Raw genomic sequence first — 20,337 nt, 5'->3', positions numbered from 1 at the left:
AAATGTAAGTAAAATGCCACAGATGCCATATTAATCTATCATGATACCACATATGTCATTTTTCTTCATCGTATATGCTTTCCTCCAGTCTAGATTTTTAACAATCTCGTCAAATCATATCTTCATTTTACCCCTTTTATCTAGGTCTGCCAGGTATCGATGTCCTTGGTGACAGAGGTGGAGCAGGTCGCGGCGATGGTGTAGGAGTGGTTGGGGTCGGCCTCCCAGGTGATCGAGCCGTCGGTGTTCTGGACGATGTACTTGTACTGGATGGCCTGGCCCACGGGCAGGGTGACGGTTCCCTTCCACAGCGGCTGGCTGGCAGTGTACGAGGAGGCGCTCAGGGCGACGGCGGAGCTGGTGTCCCAGTTTCCGAGGGCGGCGATGTTGCCGACGACTTTGACGGTCTGGCCATAGGTAGTCGTCTTCAGCTCTTGGAAGGTCACGGCGACGGCCGTAGCCTGGGCGCAGCTGGTGCCGGTTGGTGCGGTGGCGGTGACGGTGGGCTTGGTGTAGGTGGTAGTAGCACTGGTGCCGCTGGTCGCAGGGGTCTGGCTAGCCGGGAAAGTGGGGGTGGGGGCAACGGAGTAGGAGCCGGCGATCGAAGTCGCCTGGCAGGTGCCGGGGACGGAGGTAGCGGCAGCACCGGATCCCCAGCCGGCGGGAACGACACCGTTTCGTCGGGCAGCGACGGTCAGTAGGGAGGCGTACGACCAGGTCAAGTCACGGGCGGACAGGGGAACGCCGCTGTTGCGGTCGTACTGCTCGGCTAGGGAGCCGTTGGTCGCGGCGTACTTGGAGACGATGTTGACGAAGCCGTCGGCGTAGGTGAAGACAGCGTTGTAGATGTTAGTGTAGGTGTCGGTGCTGGAGGCGTAAGTGCCGGCGGTGACACCAGAGACAAGGGCCTGGAAGAAGGAGAGAGAGGTGGAGGTGACGGTGATGGAGCCCGTGGTCTGCCACACGTACAGGGCGTCGTAAAGCTGCTCGGCGGCGGCAAGGGTGTTAAGGTACCACCTATATAACTGTTAGAGATTGTTGCTCGTGAGAAACTAACTAGGAATGGGCATTACTCACGGGTTACCGTTGTAGTAGCTATCCTCGGGGTATCGTCCGACGGCGACAGCGGCTCCGGAGCTGATACCCGAGTTGAGGGTATAGATGGATCGGAAGGAGTCGACAACGACCTTGTGGCTGGAAAGAGCTCGGTCGGAGCAAGGCTGGAAAGTGGCAGCGTCGCAGCCGAGAGCAGGGTCGAAGGTGTGGATCGAACCCAAGATGACGTTCGCGTCCTTGGCGGTTCGGCCGTTGTTCACGTTGATGTTAGCCAAAGCGTAGCCTCCGGATGGGGACCAGAAAGATTGCAAGAAGCAAAGAATCTGGGGAGCGATGGCGTCGTAGGAAGTGGTGGTCTTGCCGAGGCTCTTAGCTAGGGCGCTTCCCTCAACGAGAGATCGGTGCTGGGCGGCGACGGTGAAGAACGAGCTTCCCTGGACTTCCTCCCAAAGGTCGAAACCGGTCTGGTTCCAGTACTGGGCAACGTAGGCGAGATCGTTGGCGATGATGGGCCAGACGACACTGCTAGCAGTTGAGGTGTAGCCGTTGTTAATCAGCCACTTGGAGTATCCAATCAAAGCAATGGCTCGAAGAGCCGGACCATCTCGCTGGGGACGACCCCAGCTACCGGTGAAAGCACTACCATCAATGTTGAACTTGGGCTCTCCTAGACCCGTTCCGTCAGAGAACGAACCAGAGGGGTTAGATACTGTTTGAAGCTTGGCCTGGGCAGTGATGTAGTTCTGAATCTCAGTCTGCAAAGAGGCGTCATAGCTGTTGGCGAATCGGTCGACAATGGACTTGAAAACAAGGGCAGCGTCACGTGTCCAATGGTAGAAGTCTGAATATCTGTTAGCTAAGGGTTTAGATGTGCCAAGGAACTAATGAATTTCTTACAGTCAGGGCTGTCCGTGGACGGAGAAGCAATGACAAGACCGTTAGCCACTCCGCCGGAGTGGCATCCACCGGATCCGATGTTGCACAAGAGCTGCGCAAGAGCAATAGGCTCCTCGGTGGTCAAGTAATCATCGACGGCCCTCTTGAGAATGTGAGGGTCTCGTCGGACCTGCTCGGAAAGGCCAGGGAGACCAAAGACGGACTGGAAGGCAGCGCTGCCTAGGAGGAGCAGAGAAGTGAATCCTTGCATGATGGGCAGTATGACTGAGCTGCTGTTGCTTGAGAGGATGCTCCAACTCGAGATCTGCAAGACGTCCATCTTCGATCGTTCTTATATGTAATCGGTAATCTATTCGAAGCTTTCCAGGAGCATCGCGACGAAGCTCTTTGCCTCTTCTGGACAGCTGACCGCGATCCCACACTGAGCCAACGGGTAGGGCCGAATTTCAGACCTGTTGCGGCGATACTTCTCGGTCAAAACGTCGTGACTAGGTAAGCCAACCCAGCGGCGTTTAACGGGGCCGATGCGACGCTGCAGAAGCAAGCTCCGCCCGTAAATTAAGATGACGTTTGTGCTGAAGAAGTATAGCCCAAGAGCTACGCTGTCGACGGCAGCCAACCAAGCGACAACCTGGGGAATCTAGAATCGGGCCGCTCTAGGGGGGGTAGGTCTCCAGCAGCTGCAACTGGCGTGCATACGAGCGCGTACGGGGTGAACAGATTCGGTAAACGACCCCTGAATACCTTGGGTTAGTCTGTTAGTCTAGATAATAATACACTCGGACTATGAGGCTGGATTTGACTTAAGCATACAAGGAGGCCTAACGAGACCTAACCCCATATGCGTTGGAAATGACCCCAGTGCGGGGGAGCCCTCGCCTCACGTCCCCGCATTATTAGGGGTTAGACGAGTTAGATTGAGTTGGAGCAGGTTGAAGTTCCGAAGGTTCCATAGGTTCCATTTTCACAAGCTTCCCACGATGTTTTTTCCTATTCCACCTATAGCAACCCGTCTTAAGATGAAGCGGCTAATAATTAAACATCATGCGGTTATCGAGATATCTTACCACCCACACGGGTCTAGGATGTAGAGTCGTAAATACCCCTTTTTTGTATCCGTTCTAGAATTTGTGCATTGGATGTTCGTAGGTAGGTATACTTAATGTCTTCTCAGTTCCTCGGACTTTTGATAATTACCGATATTTGAATAGGTAGGTAGGTATTTTAGATGTTCATAAATCTTCACAACCCCCACGCGCGCATTATGAAATACCAAGGTCCGGATAGGACCGCCAGATGCCGACAAGACTCTTGGAATATATTCGGACCTACTTACCCTCTACCCCAGATCAAGAATGCAGCGGAATCCCTCTGACGCCATTCAGCTAACCAACAGACAGCCCTGGTCGACCCTCTGTCACATGCATACGGCTCTGGGGAAACTGGAGATGAGACTATGCTCTTGTTCATTTGCATACGGATCGTGTTATTCTCATATCGGCCCGCCGAGGAACGCGGCGCGTCTCAGCCTCATTGACTAGCCCTATTATAAAGCTTCTAATAGCTTTGATCCCATGGATGTATAGCCAAGAAATAACAGGTTGTTCGAAGACCAGTATATCTTGGGACGAGATCTCGGACCCCTGTGAAAAGTCTCGATCGTGCTTCTGGAGTCAATGCGACCCCAGAGACTCGGCCGGCTTTTAGTATCCACCGTACTAACCGGACTAATACGAATCCCGCAAGTCAAGAATTTGACAAAAGAATGGTAACGGCAAGTGCCGTTTTAGCTCGTCCTTGTTCTGTTTGTGGCGTTGCCAACATCTTCAGAAAAACATCGTGACCTGTCTCGAGACTAGTCTGCCCGCGATCAGGCCGACGTAAAGCGTGCTAGGCCCTCTCTTCGTTGAAGAATTTGCGCTATTATGCTATTGCAATGCCCTGTCACGGCGCAATATGATTAAAGGGTGTAAAGGCGCGCACGAGACGTCCGACATAAAACCGCTTACTCCATGAACATGAGATTTAATACGACACTAAACAAACAAACTCGGCAGCTCGTGATTACCAAGGCTCTTGTCGTCATTACTGACTGCTTCGCCTACGAGCGCTTCCGGGCGACATTCAACGAGACTATACACGAGACTACTTAATAATTAACTGGCGACGTAACAAGATGTAGGAGCTCTTATGGTTTTCCTCAACCTCATAGATCAATGATCTCGGAAAAGAGGGATGGAATATAAGGCCTGGGCAAGCCTGGTCCACCGAGCTCAGCTTTTGACGGCGAGTTCAGGCTTTCCAGACTGCTTCTTACTCTTGGACCTGTCGATTGGATAGACACCATAAAAGTAGAGATGATTCCATAAGTGATTCGAGCTGCCTCGATCATCGACTCTGAACTCGCTGGGCGAGCAAAGGACGATCGGGCACAGATCCGTGATGTGTAAAGGAAAGGAAGAAAATTTTGTTGCGATAAAATTTTGTTATTTATCTGCGAAACGATCGCGTAAAAGCGGGGCATTTGAGGCTGGGTTTTCTGCACTGATCCGGCTTGCGCCACAAACTTTAGCCACAAGGTACTGTGTCAGTGTGAGGTTCAACAGCCTTTTATCTTTTTATTTCAACTTGCCTTGCCTTGTATGTACTGTATTTGCGAAAGTCGCAAGTCGCCAACCTCGACTATCACGACGATCAGATAATTATTTCCCAAGAACTATTTGTAATCTCAATCGCATAATAACTATCTCCGAGGATCAGAGTCGTAATTATCAATCATGGACGCCGCGCAGATAGAGGAGACGAACCGTCTCCGTGTCTCTCTAGGCATGAAACCTTTGCCCGTTCCCGGCGCAAGCGGACCTCAGTTCAAAGAAAAGGCGTCAACACCGGAAGAAGATGTTGGGAGCACCCTCGAAACCCGAGAAGCGGCCGCCTACGATAACTACAAGAAGATTCAAGATGCCGAAGTAGCCAAGAAGAAACGCGAAGCGAAGGCCGCCGCCATCAAAAGGGCTCGCGATGCCGCGAAACGCTCCGAGGTTATGGAAGGAAAAGGATTGGGTGACGCCGACGAGGGTGAACTTGATACTAAGGCTTGGTTGATCAGCCAGAAGAAGCGCCAAAAGCAAATCGATAAGGTGCGGAAGCTAGAGGAAGAATTAGCCGCAGCTGAAGCAGAGGCTGCTGCGGCAATTCAATACACGTCGAAAGATCTTGCAGGTGTCAAAGTCGGGCATGAGATCGAATCTTTTGAAGATGGAGAAGAACAAATTTTAACTCTCAAGGACACTAATGTCTTGGGGGACAACGACGAAGAAGGCGACGAGCTGGAGAATATCAACCTCAGGGAGCGAGAAAAGCTTGACAAAAAGCTCGAATCAAAAAAGAAGAAGCCTGTATATGACCCCAACGCAATCGATGAGACGGGAGAACAAAGCCTTCTCGCTCAATATGACGAAGAAATCGTTGGCAAGAAGAGCAAAAGATTCACACTAGACGGGTTCGGAAATACCATACAGAAGAATGATATAGGCAGCCTAGAAGCGCAGAGTCGACAACGACAGAAGATTAATCTTGATTTTCTAAAAGATGATCAGCAGCCGGCTTCGGATTATATGGATATCTCGGAGGTCAAGATCAAGAAGCCCAAAAAGAAGAAGTCGAAGTCAACAAGACAGCGACCAGTGGATGAAGACGATATTTTCCCTCCACCAGAAGCAGATCAAGATAATTCTATGGACATAGATTCAGGTGCGACTTTTGTCAGCAGAAAGCGTAAAACCGATGATGCGGCGTTCGTCGATGACGAAGATCTTCAGGCTACTTTAGCCGCCCAAAGGAGAGAGGCCTTGAAGAAACGGAAGAGAACGCGTCCGGAGGACATAGCTAGGCAATTACGAGAAGAGGCACAGACACCTGACGCCAATGAGACAGGCGACGCCGAAGAGGGTGGTCTTGTTCTAGACGAGATTTCGGAGTTCGTTTCGGGTCTAAAGAAGGAAGATATCGAAGATCGCAAACCCCGGAAGCCAAAGTCGCCTAAAGAGGCTCAAATCACAGCTATGGAAGATGAATCCGATGAAGATGAGCCCATGAAGGATGGATACGACGACGAGCATGACCGAGTCAAGCGCGAAGAATCACCTCCGGCAGAGACGGCCATCATCGGCGTTGATGAAGAGAAGACTATCGGGACTGGTATCGGTGCGGCGCTGCAGCTTCTAAAAGAGCGTCGACTTCTAAAGGATTCGGGTGCGGCCGAGCTCAACGAGACGCAGCGCCAGCACAACCTGTTTCTCGCAGAGAAGAAGCGGAAGCTAGCAGAAATCGAACAGCAGGCCCGTGATCAGCGCGAACGGGATCGCAACAGCGGAAGACTCGACAGGATGTCAATCCGAGAGAGAGAGGAGTGGGCGCGCCAGCAGAACAACATGCGTGACCAGCAGACATCGCGACAGCTCGTCGACCTCTTCAACAAGGGGTACAAGCCCAACGTGGAGCTCAAGTACCATGACGAGCTCGGCCGCTCACTAGACCAGAAAGAGGCGTTCAAGCACCTCAGCCACCAGTTCCACGGCAAGGGAAGTGGAAAGGGGAAGACCGACAAGCGACTGAAGAAGATCGAGGACGAGAAGCGACGCGAGGCCCAGAGCATGCTGGACGCCAGCCAGAACGTCGGTATGAGCTCGGCGACCGCGCAGCAGACGAAGAAGCGGAAGGAGGCCGGCGTGCGACTTGCGTGATCGGCCGCGCAGTCATACTCCAGATCGAATGCATTGAAAAGGTGCTTATCCCTTTTTTGTACACGTTGATTAGCTAGTAATTTGATGCTGACATTAGTCTTCAAGTCTTCTACTTCTCGTGATGTGTCATGAAATCCACCCCTGTAAGTCCGTGTTCAAGTGGCTCGGCATCTTTGATGATGTAGGATATGAAGTCATATCCTATTTACCTTCTTTTCCATTTTATGTGCATTGTAATTCCTCAGTGACATGGTAAGGTACATCCCAACCAATAGACGTTCCTGATTAGAGTAGACGCACATTTAGTAAGTTACCTGTGCCTTCATGTACCTATAGAATGAGACTTCAATGGTATCTCATCTCCAGTTGACATCGTAATTAGAGGCACAAAGCTTAATTCTATGAAAATGAAATTTTGCAGAAGTATATACAGTCCCTAGGTTAGCATAGAAATGAATATTGTATTGTATTGTCGCATCGCATGCATGAAGATTTTATGGTTGGTTCGATTGTTGTAACCAATATAATGGATTATATTTGGCAACAACACGTTGCGACCCAGGTCTTTACTAGAGCCAAAAACATTTAACTGAAACATTTTTCAGGCATTTAAAAAATTGAACAATTAAAATTTATATACGTAAACAGAACACAAAAAGGCAAAAAGTGAAAATTCCCTCGGGCCGGAATCGAACCAGCGACATTTCGGTAACAATTAAATATTCAATTACAGCCGAACGCCATAACCAACTAGACCACCAAGGGGTGTGGCTGGTTTTGCCTTACTCTTCAGAGGAAGTGGACTTCCCGCGAGGAACAACTGATAGGTCGGGCCGGATATTGGGGTCTATATACCACATAGCGCAAATTCAAAAGACCGGAGTTTTGCCGCAGGAGAGGCAACTACACCTCATTGTACATCAGACGTAATGAGGCGTTCGCTAAAGCTAAACACAACTTCATTGGAAACAAACTCATTCGCAATTATCACTTAGTTTCATTTCGCACTCGGTATATATGTAAACAATGAAATAAACCCATGAGAATCTCAAAGACGACTTTTATTTGTTAATGTTACAGATAGACTAGCTATGCGAACTACTGCTTACTCAGTCTGCTTATAATATACTTACCTACGGTAGGTAATTAGATGTATACTTACGATGACAAGCGAAGGGAAACGAGACGACTTAGGTCATGTCCATTCCAGCTTACCTTAACTCACCTCTCCAAATAGGTAGGCTACCTATATACTACGCGAAATCAAAAGGTAGGCAAAAGACGATACTTAGTCACGAGCAAACCTCTCAAACCCCTTAAACGGCTCCGGCGTCAACAGGTCCTCCCGGCCCTCCTCCTTAGCCGCGATCTCGGCGCGCATGGCGTCGAGCTGCGCGGCCAGCTCCGCCATCTCGTCGGCGTTGAAGCTTGAGCGCAGTGGCGACGGCGCGCCCGGGGTCGTGATGCGGCGCCGCTGGCGCTCGCGCGCCTTGTCCGCGCTGGCCGCGATCTCGACGGCGGCCCGCGGGTGAGCGCGCCGGTCGAACAGCAGGTCGTCCGCGTCCGTGCCTGACTTGCTGGCGGGCAGGTCGAGCCACTTCTTCGATTTGACCGGGGCTCCCGGGCAGGAGTCTACTAGGGGGAGGGGCGAGGGGCGCGAGCGCCGCGGGGTGGAAGGGGGTGCGGTGGTGGTGAAGGTGGAGGTGGATGGGTAGGAGGAGTCCAGGTCCAGCGGGCTGGGCGTGCGCGATGGCGATCGCGTCGGAAGTAGGGCCATGTCCTCGCGGTTGTTGGGTAAGCCGGCGCTCTTGCGGCGCTCTTCCTTGCGCCCGTTGATCCCCTGGCGCATCGCGCGCAGGCGCTCGCGGAGCGGGACGCGGTGTTCGCCGGTGAAGACGGTCTTCAGAGCTTTGGGGCTCGAAGACTCTTCGGCGAGAGATGTCGGCGAGGAGCGTTCGTCGCGGACCTCTGTCTGAACCAGACTGTCGAAGTGCTGGCTCAGATTGTGGACGCGGCCGGTGCGGTGCTGGGTAGAGGACATGGCTGGTGAGTTGGGTTTGAGACCTACTGAGATGTGGTTTAAAGATATCTCTGCGAGATTGTAACTGCGAAACGAGCCCGGGAAGAGAACTTACCGGACAGGATGTAGGAGAGTGAGGTGGATGCTTGGTGAGAGGAAGTTTTGGAAGCAAGTTCTTCGTCGCTAGATTTATATGCCAGCCACGGCTTTGGGATTAGCTCTCGGAAGCCAAGACTTTGTTCCTTTATTTCAGCACAATACATTGTTCTAATGTCCTGCTTTATTTCATTTATATCTATTAAGACACAATAAGCTTTGTTTGTTATGAACAAAGAACGTTTACTTAATGCGGCACACATTTCACAAACACAGAAGCCCAAAAATTACTGCCCGGGTACGGGGTGGCCTCACGTAAACATGGTGGTCTTTTTAATCGGCCGGCCTACTACTGCCCGCCGCAAGCCATATTCAGTAATACCAGCATGATCAGACCTTGCGGATATCCAATCATACTCTTAGATTGCTTGTGCGAGGCATGTCACGTCCTGGTCGAGGACGAACGTAATAATAGACAACAACAACAACAATAACAAGCGATCGTAACAACGAATCTTTGTGAAGCGAAATGAGTTGTCTTTTCTTAACTATCTTGATGCTAAAAAGCCCTGTTTTACCCCTCTCAGCTAACAGTCCATCCTCCCTTCCTCATCACAGCTAATAGGTCCTTCCTTTCTCAGGGCAAGGAAGGAGAGCCCTGTGACAAGGCACATCGGGGGTCTAAAAATTTGTGACATGAGATCGAGTTCCAAATGTCCATTTGCTGCGCCATCGCATGATTTTTATCTCCCATCTACTACAACTCTGTATTCAGCACGTTATTTCGTAGTAGCTATGGCTTTGGCAGTTGCTTTGGGTAGCTTTTTCCTACTTATAAAAACATGGCTTCTCACCAAGACGAAAAGCTCTCCCTTCTTCGTGAATGCTGCCGATTCTTAATCAACAAGATAAGCTGACCTCCTCCTCCTATCTATCCAATTTGGGATTGGTCCTTTGCATAGTAAACTCCTAGCTATTATACATCATCCATTTTCTTTCCTTCAAGATAAACCACTGTATCAGAATGTACCTCCCGGCAATCTATTTTTCTCGTTCGCCGCGGACCATACTATCAAGGACAATGGCCATTATCGTCATGCTACTATTCCATATCTCGGACATAGTAGCATGTCCTGTGGTTTGTAGCTCTGCACTGAATGGTACGCCGAAGCTAAAACTATACAGCCTCCTGTATCTTACGTCAACGCATATTCACCCATACCAACAAGCTTGAGTTAGTATAAAGCATTCATCTCACATCTTAACCAACTTCATTTATTATTATTATGGGGCCATGGTCATTAGTAGTGCTAGCTTCTCGTCTCCTAATAGTAGGTGATCTTACATTACAGCTTTCTAAAGCCCCAGTGGTCTTTATATCTTATATCACATACATATGTGTCTCGCTCTTCACAGTCGTGTAAAGCACTAAACCCTGTGTCAATCTAGTCCAATCACGCAATGTTACCCAGGACAACGATACCCAGGCACAACAGAACACGTATCCTCTCACCATCATCGGGACCGTCTTTGCTGCCCTGAGCCTTTGCCTTGCCTTCATTACAACGCTTATTGCAATCATCAACTTCAGAGCACGAGTAAGGGATCGCACGGGAGCCCACGGGCGAGGGGTCATTGGTGAATCTCGAAATCCAATTAACGACGAAGCTGGCAGAGAAGCTCGCGATGCCCTCGCACAGCCATGTCAGCTTGAGAGGATGGACGATGCTAGTGGAGTTCTTCTTGAAACTCTTCCACCAGCAGTCGCCCAAGCAGACCCTCCCCTGTCATCCATGCCTGCCAAGAGACCTTCTCATAGTCGGGGTAACATTAAGTCTCCAGATCCCGATTCAGGAGATTTAGGCCACGATGTCCCAAGTTCGAGGATTTAAGATGAATCATGTGACAGCCAACCTCTATTCTATGACGAGGTAAAATATAATCACTGATTTATCACAGGTCAGTTAATTCAGTCGTCAAGACGCTTCAGATGTTTGGTCTTGTGTCAGATGTTCACTTAAACGTGTGATTAAAAGGGGTACTCAAAAGGGGCATAGTAGGATAGACACTATGGGCATGTGACTTGTAATGGAGTGTTAATCATAGAAGAATTAAGGGTTATAGAACTACTTCACAGACGTTCTCCTTGTTTGGAGGGTAGGAGTAGGATATGGTTGGCTACAAAGAGTAAGAGCATCCGATATCAGGGAGATTATCATGTATGCTTTAGAATTTGCGAGTCACGGTAAATTTCTCTCTTTGCTAACGTGTATTTCACTATACTTTACTTCTGTAGTCGAACTACAATTTATTTAAACGTCGTCAATCTCTCCTTTTCTCTGCGGTATTCTTTTCCATGACACCAATTTTCATTGTCGAACACCTACTTCGGAATAGCAAAAATGGAACCAGACCACATCTTTTACCGTATGCCCCCCGAACTTATCGTCAAGATATACAAGCGCATGAATGACATCGGAGATGTCAAGGCCACGCTCAGCACCTGCCGCAGGGCAAAGGCCATCTTCGACGAGCACGCTGGCGCCATCGCGAAAAGCCATCTCCTTCGCACCATCCACCCTATTAATGTCAAGCTCATGGTGATGGCCGTCGCCTCCCGCGACGTCGATCCTAGGGACCAGAAATCCGTCGAGCAGTTCTTTCGCAGCTACATCTGGCGGGCTGAGCCGTGGCCGGCGTCCTATATCACGATGGAAATGGTCGCCGCCCTGCCATTCTTCTACGGGTGTATGAATCTGCTTTTCGAACGCATCTGGATTGGTTTGTGGCGCGAGTTTTCTGGTATCCCCCCGACTGACGCGGAGTTGGCTCGGGTGCTCCGCACCTTCCTTATGATTGAGACCGCGACCAACTTATTCTACCGCGCACCGGGAAAGAACGGCGAGGCCCTTCGGCGCGCTCCGCACGTCGAGTGGGTGGATAGGTACTGGGAAGTCTTCTCGCACGCCGAGATCGAGGTGGTATTAAAGACGAAGCCGCACTACTCGGGTCGCTTCGAATACGGTACGTATTATCCCAAGGACCCTCTTGGCTAGGTAGTGTTATCTCGTAGGATGCTAATTAGATCCGATAGCCAAGGAAAACATTTTCAAAAATCATCGTCCAGTTCCCCAGCTTGGTAAAAGGTCTGCATATTTAATCGGTCTAGAGAAGCTTTACACATGGAATCAAAGCCCTTTGCTTCGCCCCGCGCCCGACCTTATAGAGGAATTCAACTCGATTTTCCGTAATGGCTCCTGGCTGAACACGGAGTGGCAAGAGATCGAAACGCCGTACGATGATGCTGTACGATGCCTGGGAAACAAAGTCCAATTACAGCCCCGTTTCCAGCCGGACCCTGATGCGATCGACGAAGAGTTCTGGCAACGTATGAAACATGAGGGACTGGGAAAATATCTCACCAGCAAAGAAATCAATAGCTGTTATTTTGATTGGCTGTGTTGCTGGGATAGGGATATATTTGAGAGACTTCGCCACTGTAGGTGGACTTGAACGGGGATTACTATGACGTCGTGGTAAATTGCGCGGTTAATTGATGAAGGCGTAGTAAGCTAGGCGTGTTCGCCTTCCATTTACTCATTAGAGTCTTAGCTCTTAATAATAACTTAGCTTTTCTCACCGCAAAATTTGTATGTTTCTCACAAGATAGTGTGTATTGGAGTGAATGTGAAAAAAGGAGTCAAAAAGAACTGAAAAATCAATACTCCGGTACGGGGAATCGAACCCCGAGCTCCTCGGTGAAAACGAGGTATGTTAGCCGTTACACTATACCGGACATCCACAGGACTTGGCTGTGCTGGTGTTGTTTCGGCGCTTTTATTATTCTTTATCATTGGCTGCTTATAAGCCGCTGGGTATTGGCCGACGATGTTTGCACTATTTTAGCTTGTAGACAGTGCCTTAGATTGGTGAGGCTGGCTGCGAATACGCGCTTATTCGGAACTGTGTGTTTGCTAATTGGTCTTGTACGTAATCGCGGTCCTAGAATACAAGCTTCTCTACTATGTAAAGTAAATCCCCGATTTATTAATATCCTGGACCGAATTGCTATTTGTCTTGACGAATGAACGTCTCGGTCCTATCAGTTTCGCTTCCTCCCACTTCAACTCATGGGTAGTCTTGAAAATGGCTGAGAGTTTTCAGAGCGCGAAGTTCCTCTGCGATTAAGCGCCCCGCCTAGAAGACCTCCCAACGGCGACCTATATAGGCAATATTAAGGCACCATCTTCGCCATCTTCACGCCTCCTCCCGCCGGCTCCTTATCGTCAGAGAGTCGCATACCCGCGTATGAAGACGGGGCGTCGCGTTCCCGTGACGTGAGGTAGAACGTCACGATGAACGCGATGATCAGTATAGCCATCCAAATGAGGACTAACTGCGCTGACCGCTTTGGTCGCGGGCCGTATGGCGATGGGATTTTTGGCAAACGCGGCATAATAGGTGATATGAAGTACCCAGGTACCTAATGTATAAGAATGCGCGTATGAATGAAGTGTACGCAGCTAGTAGGTAAGACAGCTGAAGACAACTTAAGAAATAGAGCTAAGAGACTCCAATCCCGTGTTTCGAACTTTGATCTTGAAGATCTCAAAGGATACAGATTTATCAGTTAATGTTTTGTATTAGATTTATTAGAGTTTTCGTGACTTGAACGTGTTGAAGCTGCTTCAATTGCAGAGATTGAGCTTTTAGATCGGTACCTAGTACCAGGGTCTGTATGCCAAATTATGTCATAATGATCTTAGTCAGCACACCGCTATGCTCCTTTAATCATTCATTCTCCTTGAGAGGATGGCAAGAGCATTGTTAGATTCTGTGATAAAACCATTATTCCAAACCATACGCCAAATGAGATCAGTTATGTACGATATATATGTGCATTTCATATAAATTCTCATACTGTCTTCGTCACAAAATAACAAATTGCGCCGTTCCCATCCAATCCGTCTTAACAACCTGCCTGCCAGTCCCTTTTAAAACGCCAGACCTCGACTCGTCAAACACTATAACTGCACGCTGGCACCGATACCTTTGCCTTGGTACCATAACGTCTCCTTCCAGTTCCCTAAACGCATGTCGACGTCGGCATATGCGTCCAGCTTTAATGTCCCGCCGATGGCCTTCCTAATCGCATCGTAACCCACCGATTCGGGCGACCAGTCAACAGGTAACTTTGGCGTCACCGACTTACCAGGAGGTGCGGAGAATGGCAAGTCGTAGACAATTTGTCCTATCGGTTCGGTGTGATTGTACAGTGCTGTAGCGTTGACGAAGTCTAGGTACAAAGTATTAAAGTGTAGTGGCGAAACGAGAGTAAATGTGGCCGTCGACGAAAAGAAGTGGAAGGTGGCATCTCTAATAAAGTGTGACCTTTCCTCGGGTGTGTCGCCAGGCAGGTCCAGTCTAGGGGCGGCAAGTGTCACGTTGAATTGCGACAAAGCATCGCAAATGATGCGCTGACCTGGGATACTATGTCGATGAGGCCTTAGTGTGATGCTCGTGTTCCAACCTGAAAGATATTTCGATATTAAATCTCGCCCAATTTTTCGGCCGTGATCGCCGCCCATCGGTGGATTCCATTTTGCAGTGACGAGTAGGTTAGAATTGGGGCCTTTCACGATATCCAGATCTTCTACCGTAGCGCTCCCGAGGATTGATCCATTATTAAGAACGTGAACGTTGACATATGGCATATGGGCTGTATACGGTGTTGGGTTTGTGACATTGACCAAGGCTTGCAACGTTATTGAATCCGATGTCGTATCCAGAATTCGTAGCGACCCGACCTTTGGAGCGATACTACCAACGGTGCCCTTCGGGAGGGCTGAGAATCAGTCAGCCTGTGTCGTAGCCTATGATATGATAAAAGGCAAGGAATTGCACCTCAAGAAATAAGCCGTCCTGAAAGACGGTCCATCTGAGAGAGCCACCCACAAGATCAGAAGAGCGAAGACGGACGTTTTACTGGGATTTTGCCCTCCGCAGGTACCTCTTTTAGCGTGAGGTTACCTAGCGTGGTATGCACCTTGATATCAACTAAGGCGTCGACATGCAAGCGGATAGGTGCACTGCCGAATAGCAGTGCCTGAACAACGCTGGCGAATACAGCACCGTCGGTTACGTTGAGGGGCGCATCGATAATTCGAGATTGGATTTTCAGCATAGGTCCTTCGTCCTCCGTGCCTTTGACCTTAGTAGAATTAGCAGCCTGCCATTTTTGTAAATTAAGCTCTCCCATTTTCTTTGATTTATAGAGCACGTCCGCCGTAGCGCGGACATCCGTCACGTCTAAGCCGAAATTCATCTCAGAAGGAATGTCTGCGGTAACTAAAATATTGCCCGAGACCATTGGGTTTGAGTCTGGGTCATCGGGTCCGGCGTTTGGATTCGGTAGAGAGAAGTGAACATCGGTTAACGAAAAGTTCCTAATCAAGCCGTCTAAAGTCCGCCCGGGAAATGGGACGGGAACAGTAACACTCGATAATATGTCTGCGATCCATTTTGGCGTATCACCATCGGGATGATGGCTCCCGCGAACAAAGAAAGTCGCAGGTTCGCCATGCATGTACTGTCGGAGCAAATTGTCTAGCGGCGAAGAAGTAGAATCCGGGCAAACATTGGTTAAAGTATCAGGTAGCTCGCGGATTACGGCTTTGACTTCAACTTCAACTTCGGAGTGTGGGTGGACATGAACATCACTCGTAGCCGCCTGTGCCACTAGGATAGACTGATCCGAGATGGCGCAACCGGGTACTAAAATATCAAATGCAAGTTCGGGTATATCAAGTTCGACCGGATATTCGTTCAAGGCCGTCAACGATACATCAGCTAGCATTGATCCGTTCATCGGGCCGTCCTCGACGTTAAAACGAGTGATATTATACTTTGGCATTGCAGGAATCTTGTTCGCTATTCGAAGAATTAGTATATTGCGTGTTCAAGTATCTGTGCGCACCCCTAGCTGTTTGGACATGCTAGAACAAGGCTTTCTTTCCAAAATAGAGGGCAGCGAAGGATTGGTAGAGTGATTGACCTTCAAATACAAGCGACTCGGAGATGGCGTGGGTTCCGAGAGGGACGAAGCCGGATTTGAGGCTGAGGTTGGCCGCTCCGTTCAAGCGCAACTGTTCCAGTCTGCCTTCTAACCATTCGTTCGCAATTATGCGGATACCTTCCACGTCTCCAGCCGAGATCTCCGTAACGAAATCAAAATTGGTCACATCGCCATCTCGCAAGTTGATCAGCAGAGATGGGATAACAGCGCTTCCAAGTAGTACGTTATCATAGTCGGGAAGGCGCACATCGACCTTCGTCTCAGCGCTCTCAAGTTGATACGCCACCCACGTAGCGGCCCTTCCTACTCTTCGGACATGATCATTGCTAACCTTCGACCCATCTAGATGGAAATTGGCTTGTATCCGAGCTCGAACGCCGTTCGTTGTGATGGATTCGAGGGCGAGGTTGGTGGGTTCGATAACGGTAGCTTGTTGAGCATACTCTTGAACTGCTTCGGGCACGATGAATGCAAGAACAATAATAGCGATGACGAATGCTCCGAGGAGACCCATCGCAATCCACGACGCCCATCTCCACGACTTTCGATCCGAACGAGGAGGCGTAGATGATCCGGCAGGTTGGGATCGAGTAGAAACAGCGTCATCTCCATCGTGCTCGTCGGCAGCTCCATCATAACGCGGGGTATCTGTAGAATTCGAGAGGAGCGGAGTTGACTCGCTAGAGCTAGCCCGCTCATTAGACGCTTGTTTCCCCTTCATCGCCGCTGAAAGCAAAGGTGACGTCTCTTCTTCCGGCATGGTGATGGATGGGAAGGTGAAACGGTTTAGGTTGAGAGATTAATGAATACGAGATGACACATTCGCGGATAACGAAAGGCTGGTCGACTAAGAAGACGCAGGCATCATCAAATCGGGAGTTTCTGGTTTATCAAACAATCCAAGCCTTTATCACCAGATGCATAATAAAAAGTGAATGTGATAATGAGATGATGGATTTAGTCGAGTTGATCAATAACTTGGTCAGTTAAACTTTTTAAGTGATGAACCGTGGGAAGGCGGGTAGGTAGTCGTCATCAAACTGACAACACTACGACCCACACAAAAGCTGAGACAGGGCTCTCAGGGCTCTTGCTGAGGCGAAGCCAACACAACCTTGCACATCCTTGCTTCAAGGTACGAGCAAGAAATGCCCATCTCCACTTATAGACTAGCGCCGTCCGGGGAAGCCCGTGCAGAAGCCGCAGGGTTCTCTTGCAGCTTGCAGATAGACAGGAACGGTTCAACTTAATTAAAACTCTGATTTCACTAACAGCTGACAAACAGTTGGCAGATAACTTTTTAATCCGATAGCTATAAACTTGCGCCTATCGACTTCATCTCCACAATCGTCGAAGTGGATGTCACAGCAAAGGCGTGATAAGGCAGTGACTCTTATTCGTTGGTGACTCAAATTCGAAATTTGCATAGTTGGAATATGCTGTCCTAGATTCCAAAGGGGAAAGAGAACAACTGTTTGCTATTATAAAGGTGAATATATTCAACAACTATTTGATAGATGAATATATCGCGTCGATATTAGATATCAATCCATACACCAAATTGCCATTGTCTACCTATAAACAGGTATGTGTACCTTTATTTGCTGACCTCGAATATCAGCGGTTTGAACTAACTGGGTAACAGGAACTACCTATACAACAATGCACTCATCTCAAATATATTTCAAAATGAGATCACCGGCTCTTCGACTAGCTCAAAGCACGTCCCGCTATGTTCAGACGAGGAGTTACTCAACGACCCCTACGCCAGTTCGACATCTCATGTCAATCAGCGATCTAACACACAATGAATTCTTAACCTTGGTGGGCAGAGCCGCGCTAGCTAAACGTCTTGCTAAAGATGGGAAATTTCCCCGTAAGTGGGGTCAGACGTTGGCTGGGCAGACGGTAGCCATGATGTTCAGCAAGCTCAGCACCCGGACTCGAGTCTCGACAGAAGCTGCTGCAGCTATGATGGGGGCTCACCCTATGTTCCTTGGGAAGAATGATATCCAACTAGGAGTGAGTCTATTCGAGGCTCTAGCATGAAGTCGTTGTTTATTTACTCAATTGATTGTCTAGGTGAATGAGTCATTACTAGATACATCCAAAGTCATCTCATCCATGACTTCCTGCATCGTAGCTCGAGTCGGTCCTCACAGTGATATTACGGGTTTGGCGGAACACTCTGCCGTACCCGTTATCAACGCGCTGTCTAATGACTTCCATCCGCTCCAGATCATCGCGGATTTCCTTACAATCCACGAGTCCACCCAAGCCTCGGAAAATGCCCGCCCTGGTGAAATCGTGCCGGAAGGGCTAAAGATAGCGTGGGTTGGAGATGCGAACAATGTACTGTTTGATTTCGCTATCGCTTGTGTGAAAACAGGGATTGAGTTATCAGTCGCTACGCCTCCTGGCTATGGCATCCCTAAGGAGATGGTGGACCTAATCACCAGCCAAGCTGCGTCTACAGCGAGGCCCGGTGTCTTGAACCAAACATCTATCCCCGAGGAAGCCGTCAAGGATGCCGATTTCATAGTGACCGACACGTGGATATCTATGGGTCAGGAGGAGGAAACCCAGAAACGACTCAAGGACTTTGCCGGCTTTCAGGTCACCAACGACTTAGCGAAGCGCGGCGGAGCAAAAGCAAATTGGAAGTTTATGCATTGCTTGCCTCGTCATCAGGAGGAGGTCGAAGACGACGTCTTCTACTCTGATCGATCTCTTGTGTTCCCTGAAGCGGAGAACAGGTTATGGGCTGCTTTTGGTATGTTTTGTTTTTCGATTTGAACTACTATCATGCTAACCTTCTTATAGCTGTTCTGGAGGCCTTTGTTGTGGACAAGGGAATAATTAAACCAAAAGCTAATAAGTAGGGCACTGATTTCATGGCTTGGAATTTAAACTTCAAAGCATGAGAAATAGAGTAAGGATTGATCATTAGATCCGGCGAGGTCTGGAAAAGGTGGACTGGCATGGAAGAATATGAATACTCAAAAACGTCTTCGCATGGCCGACGTAGTTTAGTCTCCGTACCTATAGCCAAACGGCAGTAAAATCGCAACAACGGTTTAGTGATTTTACTAAATGTCTATTGAGGTAGTTTGCACTAATCCATGGATGACCTTCGTCTACAATGTAGCAATCCCAATCAAGCCAAGACGATTTTGATTGACCACCAACGCCATTTTATTCAAACCCGAATGTATAGCTTATCCGGGAGGTAACTGGCTAGCATCGACGATCTCATCTGCTTCCTTGACGATTGTCTCCTCGTCAGGGCCGTAGAGGGGAGATCGAGGCAACGCCATGAGACCTGTGCGCGACGATTCCAAGATACCAAACGGTGCAATCAGTTTTAGGAACGAGTCGATCCTGACGGGCTTAGCAGACCTACAAGTTGTTAGTATGGATCGAGTTAACTAGCAGAAAATCACTTACACCTCCACAATGCAGCTATTTGTGCTAATGTCGAGTACCTTGCCCCCAAATTGATGCGCAAAGTAGGTTATGGATCTCAAATGCTCATGCTTAAGTCGCAGAGCTTGACTGGCTACCATTTTACTCGGGTGGAAGTCCTGTGCAATATCCTCTAGCGTCTTCTCGCCTACTTCTCCGGCGTCACTCTCGGCCGTTATTTCACGGTGATGGGCTAACAATTCCTCGAAATATTCCGGACCCAGAATGTTGACCTTGGCGAGAAGCAGTTCTCTTTGCACCAAAGCGGCATTGGTATAGTCTAACACAGCCCATACGGGTACTAAATCTTCCAGTTGCCTTCGCGCCTGCTCGACGACGCCGTCCTGACCCGTAAGCACAATTGTCATACGGGACAAGTCCTCAACTTCAGTACTGCACACGACTAGAGAGTCAATGTTGAAGCCTCGTGCTGCTAGAATACCAGAAACTCGGGACAAAACGCCAGGTTCGTTCTGGACCAGACAGTTAAGAACATGACGCTTCGGAGGCGCCATTGAGGGCGTAGGGGTTTCGTATAGGATGTTGGAAACGGCTGCTTGGGCAGACCATGATGGTGGTGTATCGTTTGTTGGAAGAGGAGCTGCACGTCGGCGAAGGGCTTTGTAAGCAATGGCTGAAGTAGAACTGCTACTAGAGCTCCATCTTGTTGATGTCTGTGGAACGGCTCGCAAGCCAGCGGCGACAGCCCTGAAGCAATTGGATTGGACAAGAGTGCGGGACGCCATTGTTCTTGATCATCAATGAGAACTCGAAAGCTCTCTGATCAGAATCGGCAATCCTCAAAGCCTGACAACAGCCTGGCGTGGATCAATTGGTAAAAGAATCTTTCAGCTTGACTCACCACTAAAGCACTAGATAAAAAAAAATGTGACCGCTTAGTCGACAGCAAATTCCATGCTCTAACGCTTAACTATAGCTGCGAAATTCGGAGCTGGTACACACATAGCCCCACATATTGCATA

At 49.1% G+C, this 20,337-nt stretch overlaps 9 protein-coding genes and 2 non-coding genes across 11 annotated transcripts; 4 read left to right on the top strand and 7 right to left on the bottom strand.

Annotated features, from left to right (window-relative positions):
• Nucleotides 1-140: 140 nt before the first annotated feature.
• Nucleotides 141-2,272, bottom strand: F4807DRAFT_451243 (carbohydrate-binding module family 20 protein; the record flags this gene model as incomplete). Its single annotated transcript, XM_048000218.1, has 3 exons — nt 141-1,017; nt 1,078-1,897; nt 1,954-2,272. 3 exons carry the CDS (start codon nt 2,270-2,272, stop codon nt 141-143), a joined length of 2,016 nt encoding a protein of 671 aa, XP_047855144.1.
• Nucleotides 2,273-4,588: 2,316 nt separating this feature from the next.
• Nucleotides 4,589-7,321, top strand: F4807DRAFT_422060 (SART-1 protein). The gene is made up of 2 exons (XM_047997638.1): nt 4,589-6,739; nt 6,804-7,321. Exon 1 carries the CDS (start codon nt 4,731-4,733, stop codon nt 6,696-6,698), a length of 1,968 nt encoding a protein of 655 aa, XP_047855143.1. The 5' UTR covers nt 4,589-4,730; the 3' UTR covers nt 6,699-6,739; nt 6,804-7,321.
• A 51-nt stretch (nt 7,322-7,372) lies between these two features.
• Nucleotides 7,373-7,463, bottom strand: F4807DRAFT_t64. The gene has a single exon. It is a non-coding gene; the product is annotated as a tRNA-Tyr (tRNA).
• Nucleotides 7,464-7,645: 182 nt separating this feature from the next.
• On the bottom strand, nt 7,646-9,025 carry F4807DRAFT_422059 (uncharacterized protein). The gene has a single exon (XM_047997637.1). It carries the CDS (start codon nt 8,737-8,739, stop codon nt 7,987-7,989), a length of 753 nt encoding a protein of 250 aa, XP_047855142.1. The 5' UTR covers nt 8,740-9,025; the 3' UTR covers nt 7,646-7,986.
• A 1,083-nt stretch (nt 9,026-10,108) lies between these two features.
• On the top strand, nt 10,109-10,706 carry F4807DRAFT_459462 (uncharacterized protein; the record flags this gene model as incomplete). The annotated part of the gene is made up of 2 exons (XM_048001366.1): nt 10,109-10,145; nt 10,264-10,706. 2 exons carry the CDS (start codon nt 10,109-10,111, stop codon nt 10,704-10,706), a joined length of 480 nt encoding a protein of 159 aa, XP_047855141.1.
• A 362-nt stretch (nt 10,707-11,068) lies between these two features.
• On the top strand, nt 11,069-12,618 carry F4807DRAFT_422058 (uncharacterized protein). Its single transcript, XM_047997636.1, has one exon. It carries the CDS (start codon nt 11,217-11,219, stop codon nt 11,868-11,870), a length of 654 nt encoding a protein of 217 aa, XP_047855140.1. The 5' UTR covers nt 11,069-11,216; the 3' UTR covers nt 11,871-12,618.
• Nucleotides 12,539-12,610, bottom strand: F4807DRAFT_t63. The gene has a single exon. It is a non-coding gene; the product is annotated as a tRNA-Glu (tRNA).
• Nucleotides 12,619-12,709: 91 nt separating the features above from the next.
• Nucleotides 12,710-13,507, bottom strand: F4807DRAFT_422057 (uncharacterized protein). Its single transcript, XM_047997635.1, has one exon. The coding sequence runs from the start codon at nt 13,268-13,270 to the stop codon at nt 13,049-13,051; it is 222 nt and encodes a 73-aa protein (XP_047855139.1). The 5' UTR covers nt 13,271-13,507; the 3' UTR covers nt 12,710-13,048.
• F4807DRAFT_422054 (uncharacterized protein) lies at nt 13,508-16,943 on the bottom strand. The gene is made up of 3 exons (XM_047997634.1): nt 15,869-16,943; nt 14,794-15,744; nt 13,508-14,659 (listed from the first exon to the last, which is right to left on the bottom strand). The coding sequence occupies exons 1-3, from the start codon at nt 16,647-16,649 to the stop codon at nt 13,839-13,841; spliced, it is 2,553 nt and encodes an 850-aa protein (XP_047855138.1). The 5' UTR covers nt 16,650-16,943; the 3' UTR covers nt 13,508-13,838.
• A 208-nt stretch (nt 16,944-17,151) lies between these two features.
• On the top strand, nt 17,152-19,052 carry F4807DRAFT_53764 (ornithine carbamoyltransferase precursor-like protein). The gene is made up of 4 exons (XM_048003175.1): nt 17,152-17,474; nt 17,535-17,911; nt 17,972-18,662; nt 18,713-19,052. The coding sequence occupies exons 2-4, from the start codon at nt 17,552-17,554 to the stop codon at nt 18,769-18,771; spliced, it is 1,110 nt and encodes a 369-aa protein (XP_047855137.1). The 5' UTR covers nt 17,152-17,474; nt 17,535-17,551; the 3' UTR covers nt 18,772-19,052.
• F4807DRAFT_422048 (small regulatory subunit of acetolactate synthase) lies at nt 18,398-20,283 on the bottom strand. The gene is made up of 3 exons (XM_047997633.1): nt 19,337-20,283; nt 18,713-19,288; nt 18,398-18,662 (listed from the first exon to the last, which is right to left on the bottom strand). The coding sequence occupies exons 1-2, from the start codon at nt 20,098-20,100 to the stop codon at nt 19,108-19,110; spliced, it is 945 nt and encodes a 314-aa protein (XP_047855136.1). The 5' UTR covers nt 20,101-20,283; the 3' UTR covers nt 18,398-18,662; nt 18,713-19,107.
• Nucleotides 20,284-20,337: the final 54 nt, after the last annotated feature.

The sequence above is a fragment of the Annulohypoxylon truncatum genome, assembly GCF_022578515.1.
Source record: "Annulohypoxylon truncatum strain CBS 140777 unplaced genomic scaffold F4807scaffold_12, whole genome shotgun sequence".
In the NCBI taxonomy this organism is placed as follows: domain Eukaryota; kingdom Fungi; phylum Ascomycota; class Sordariomycetes; order Xylariales; family Hypoxylaceae; genus Annulohypoxylon; species Annulohypoxylon truncatum.
Note: the sequence above shows the minus strand (reverse complement) of the source record. Positions and strands in the feature narration are given on the sequence as shown.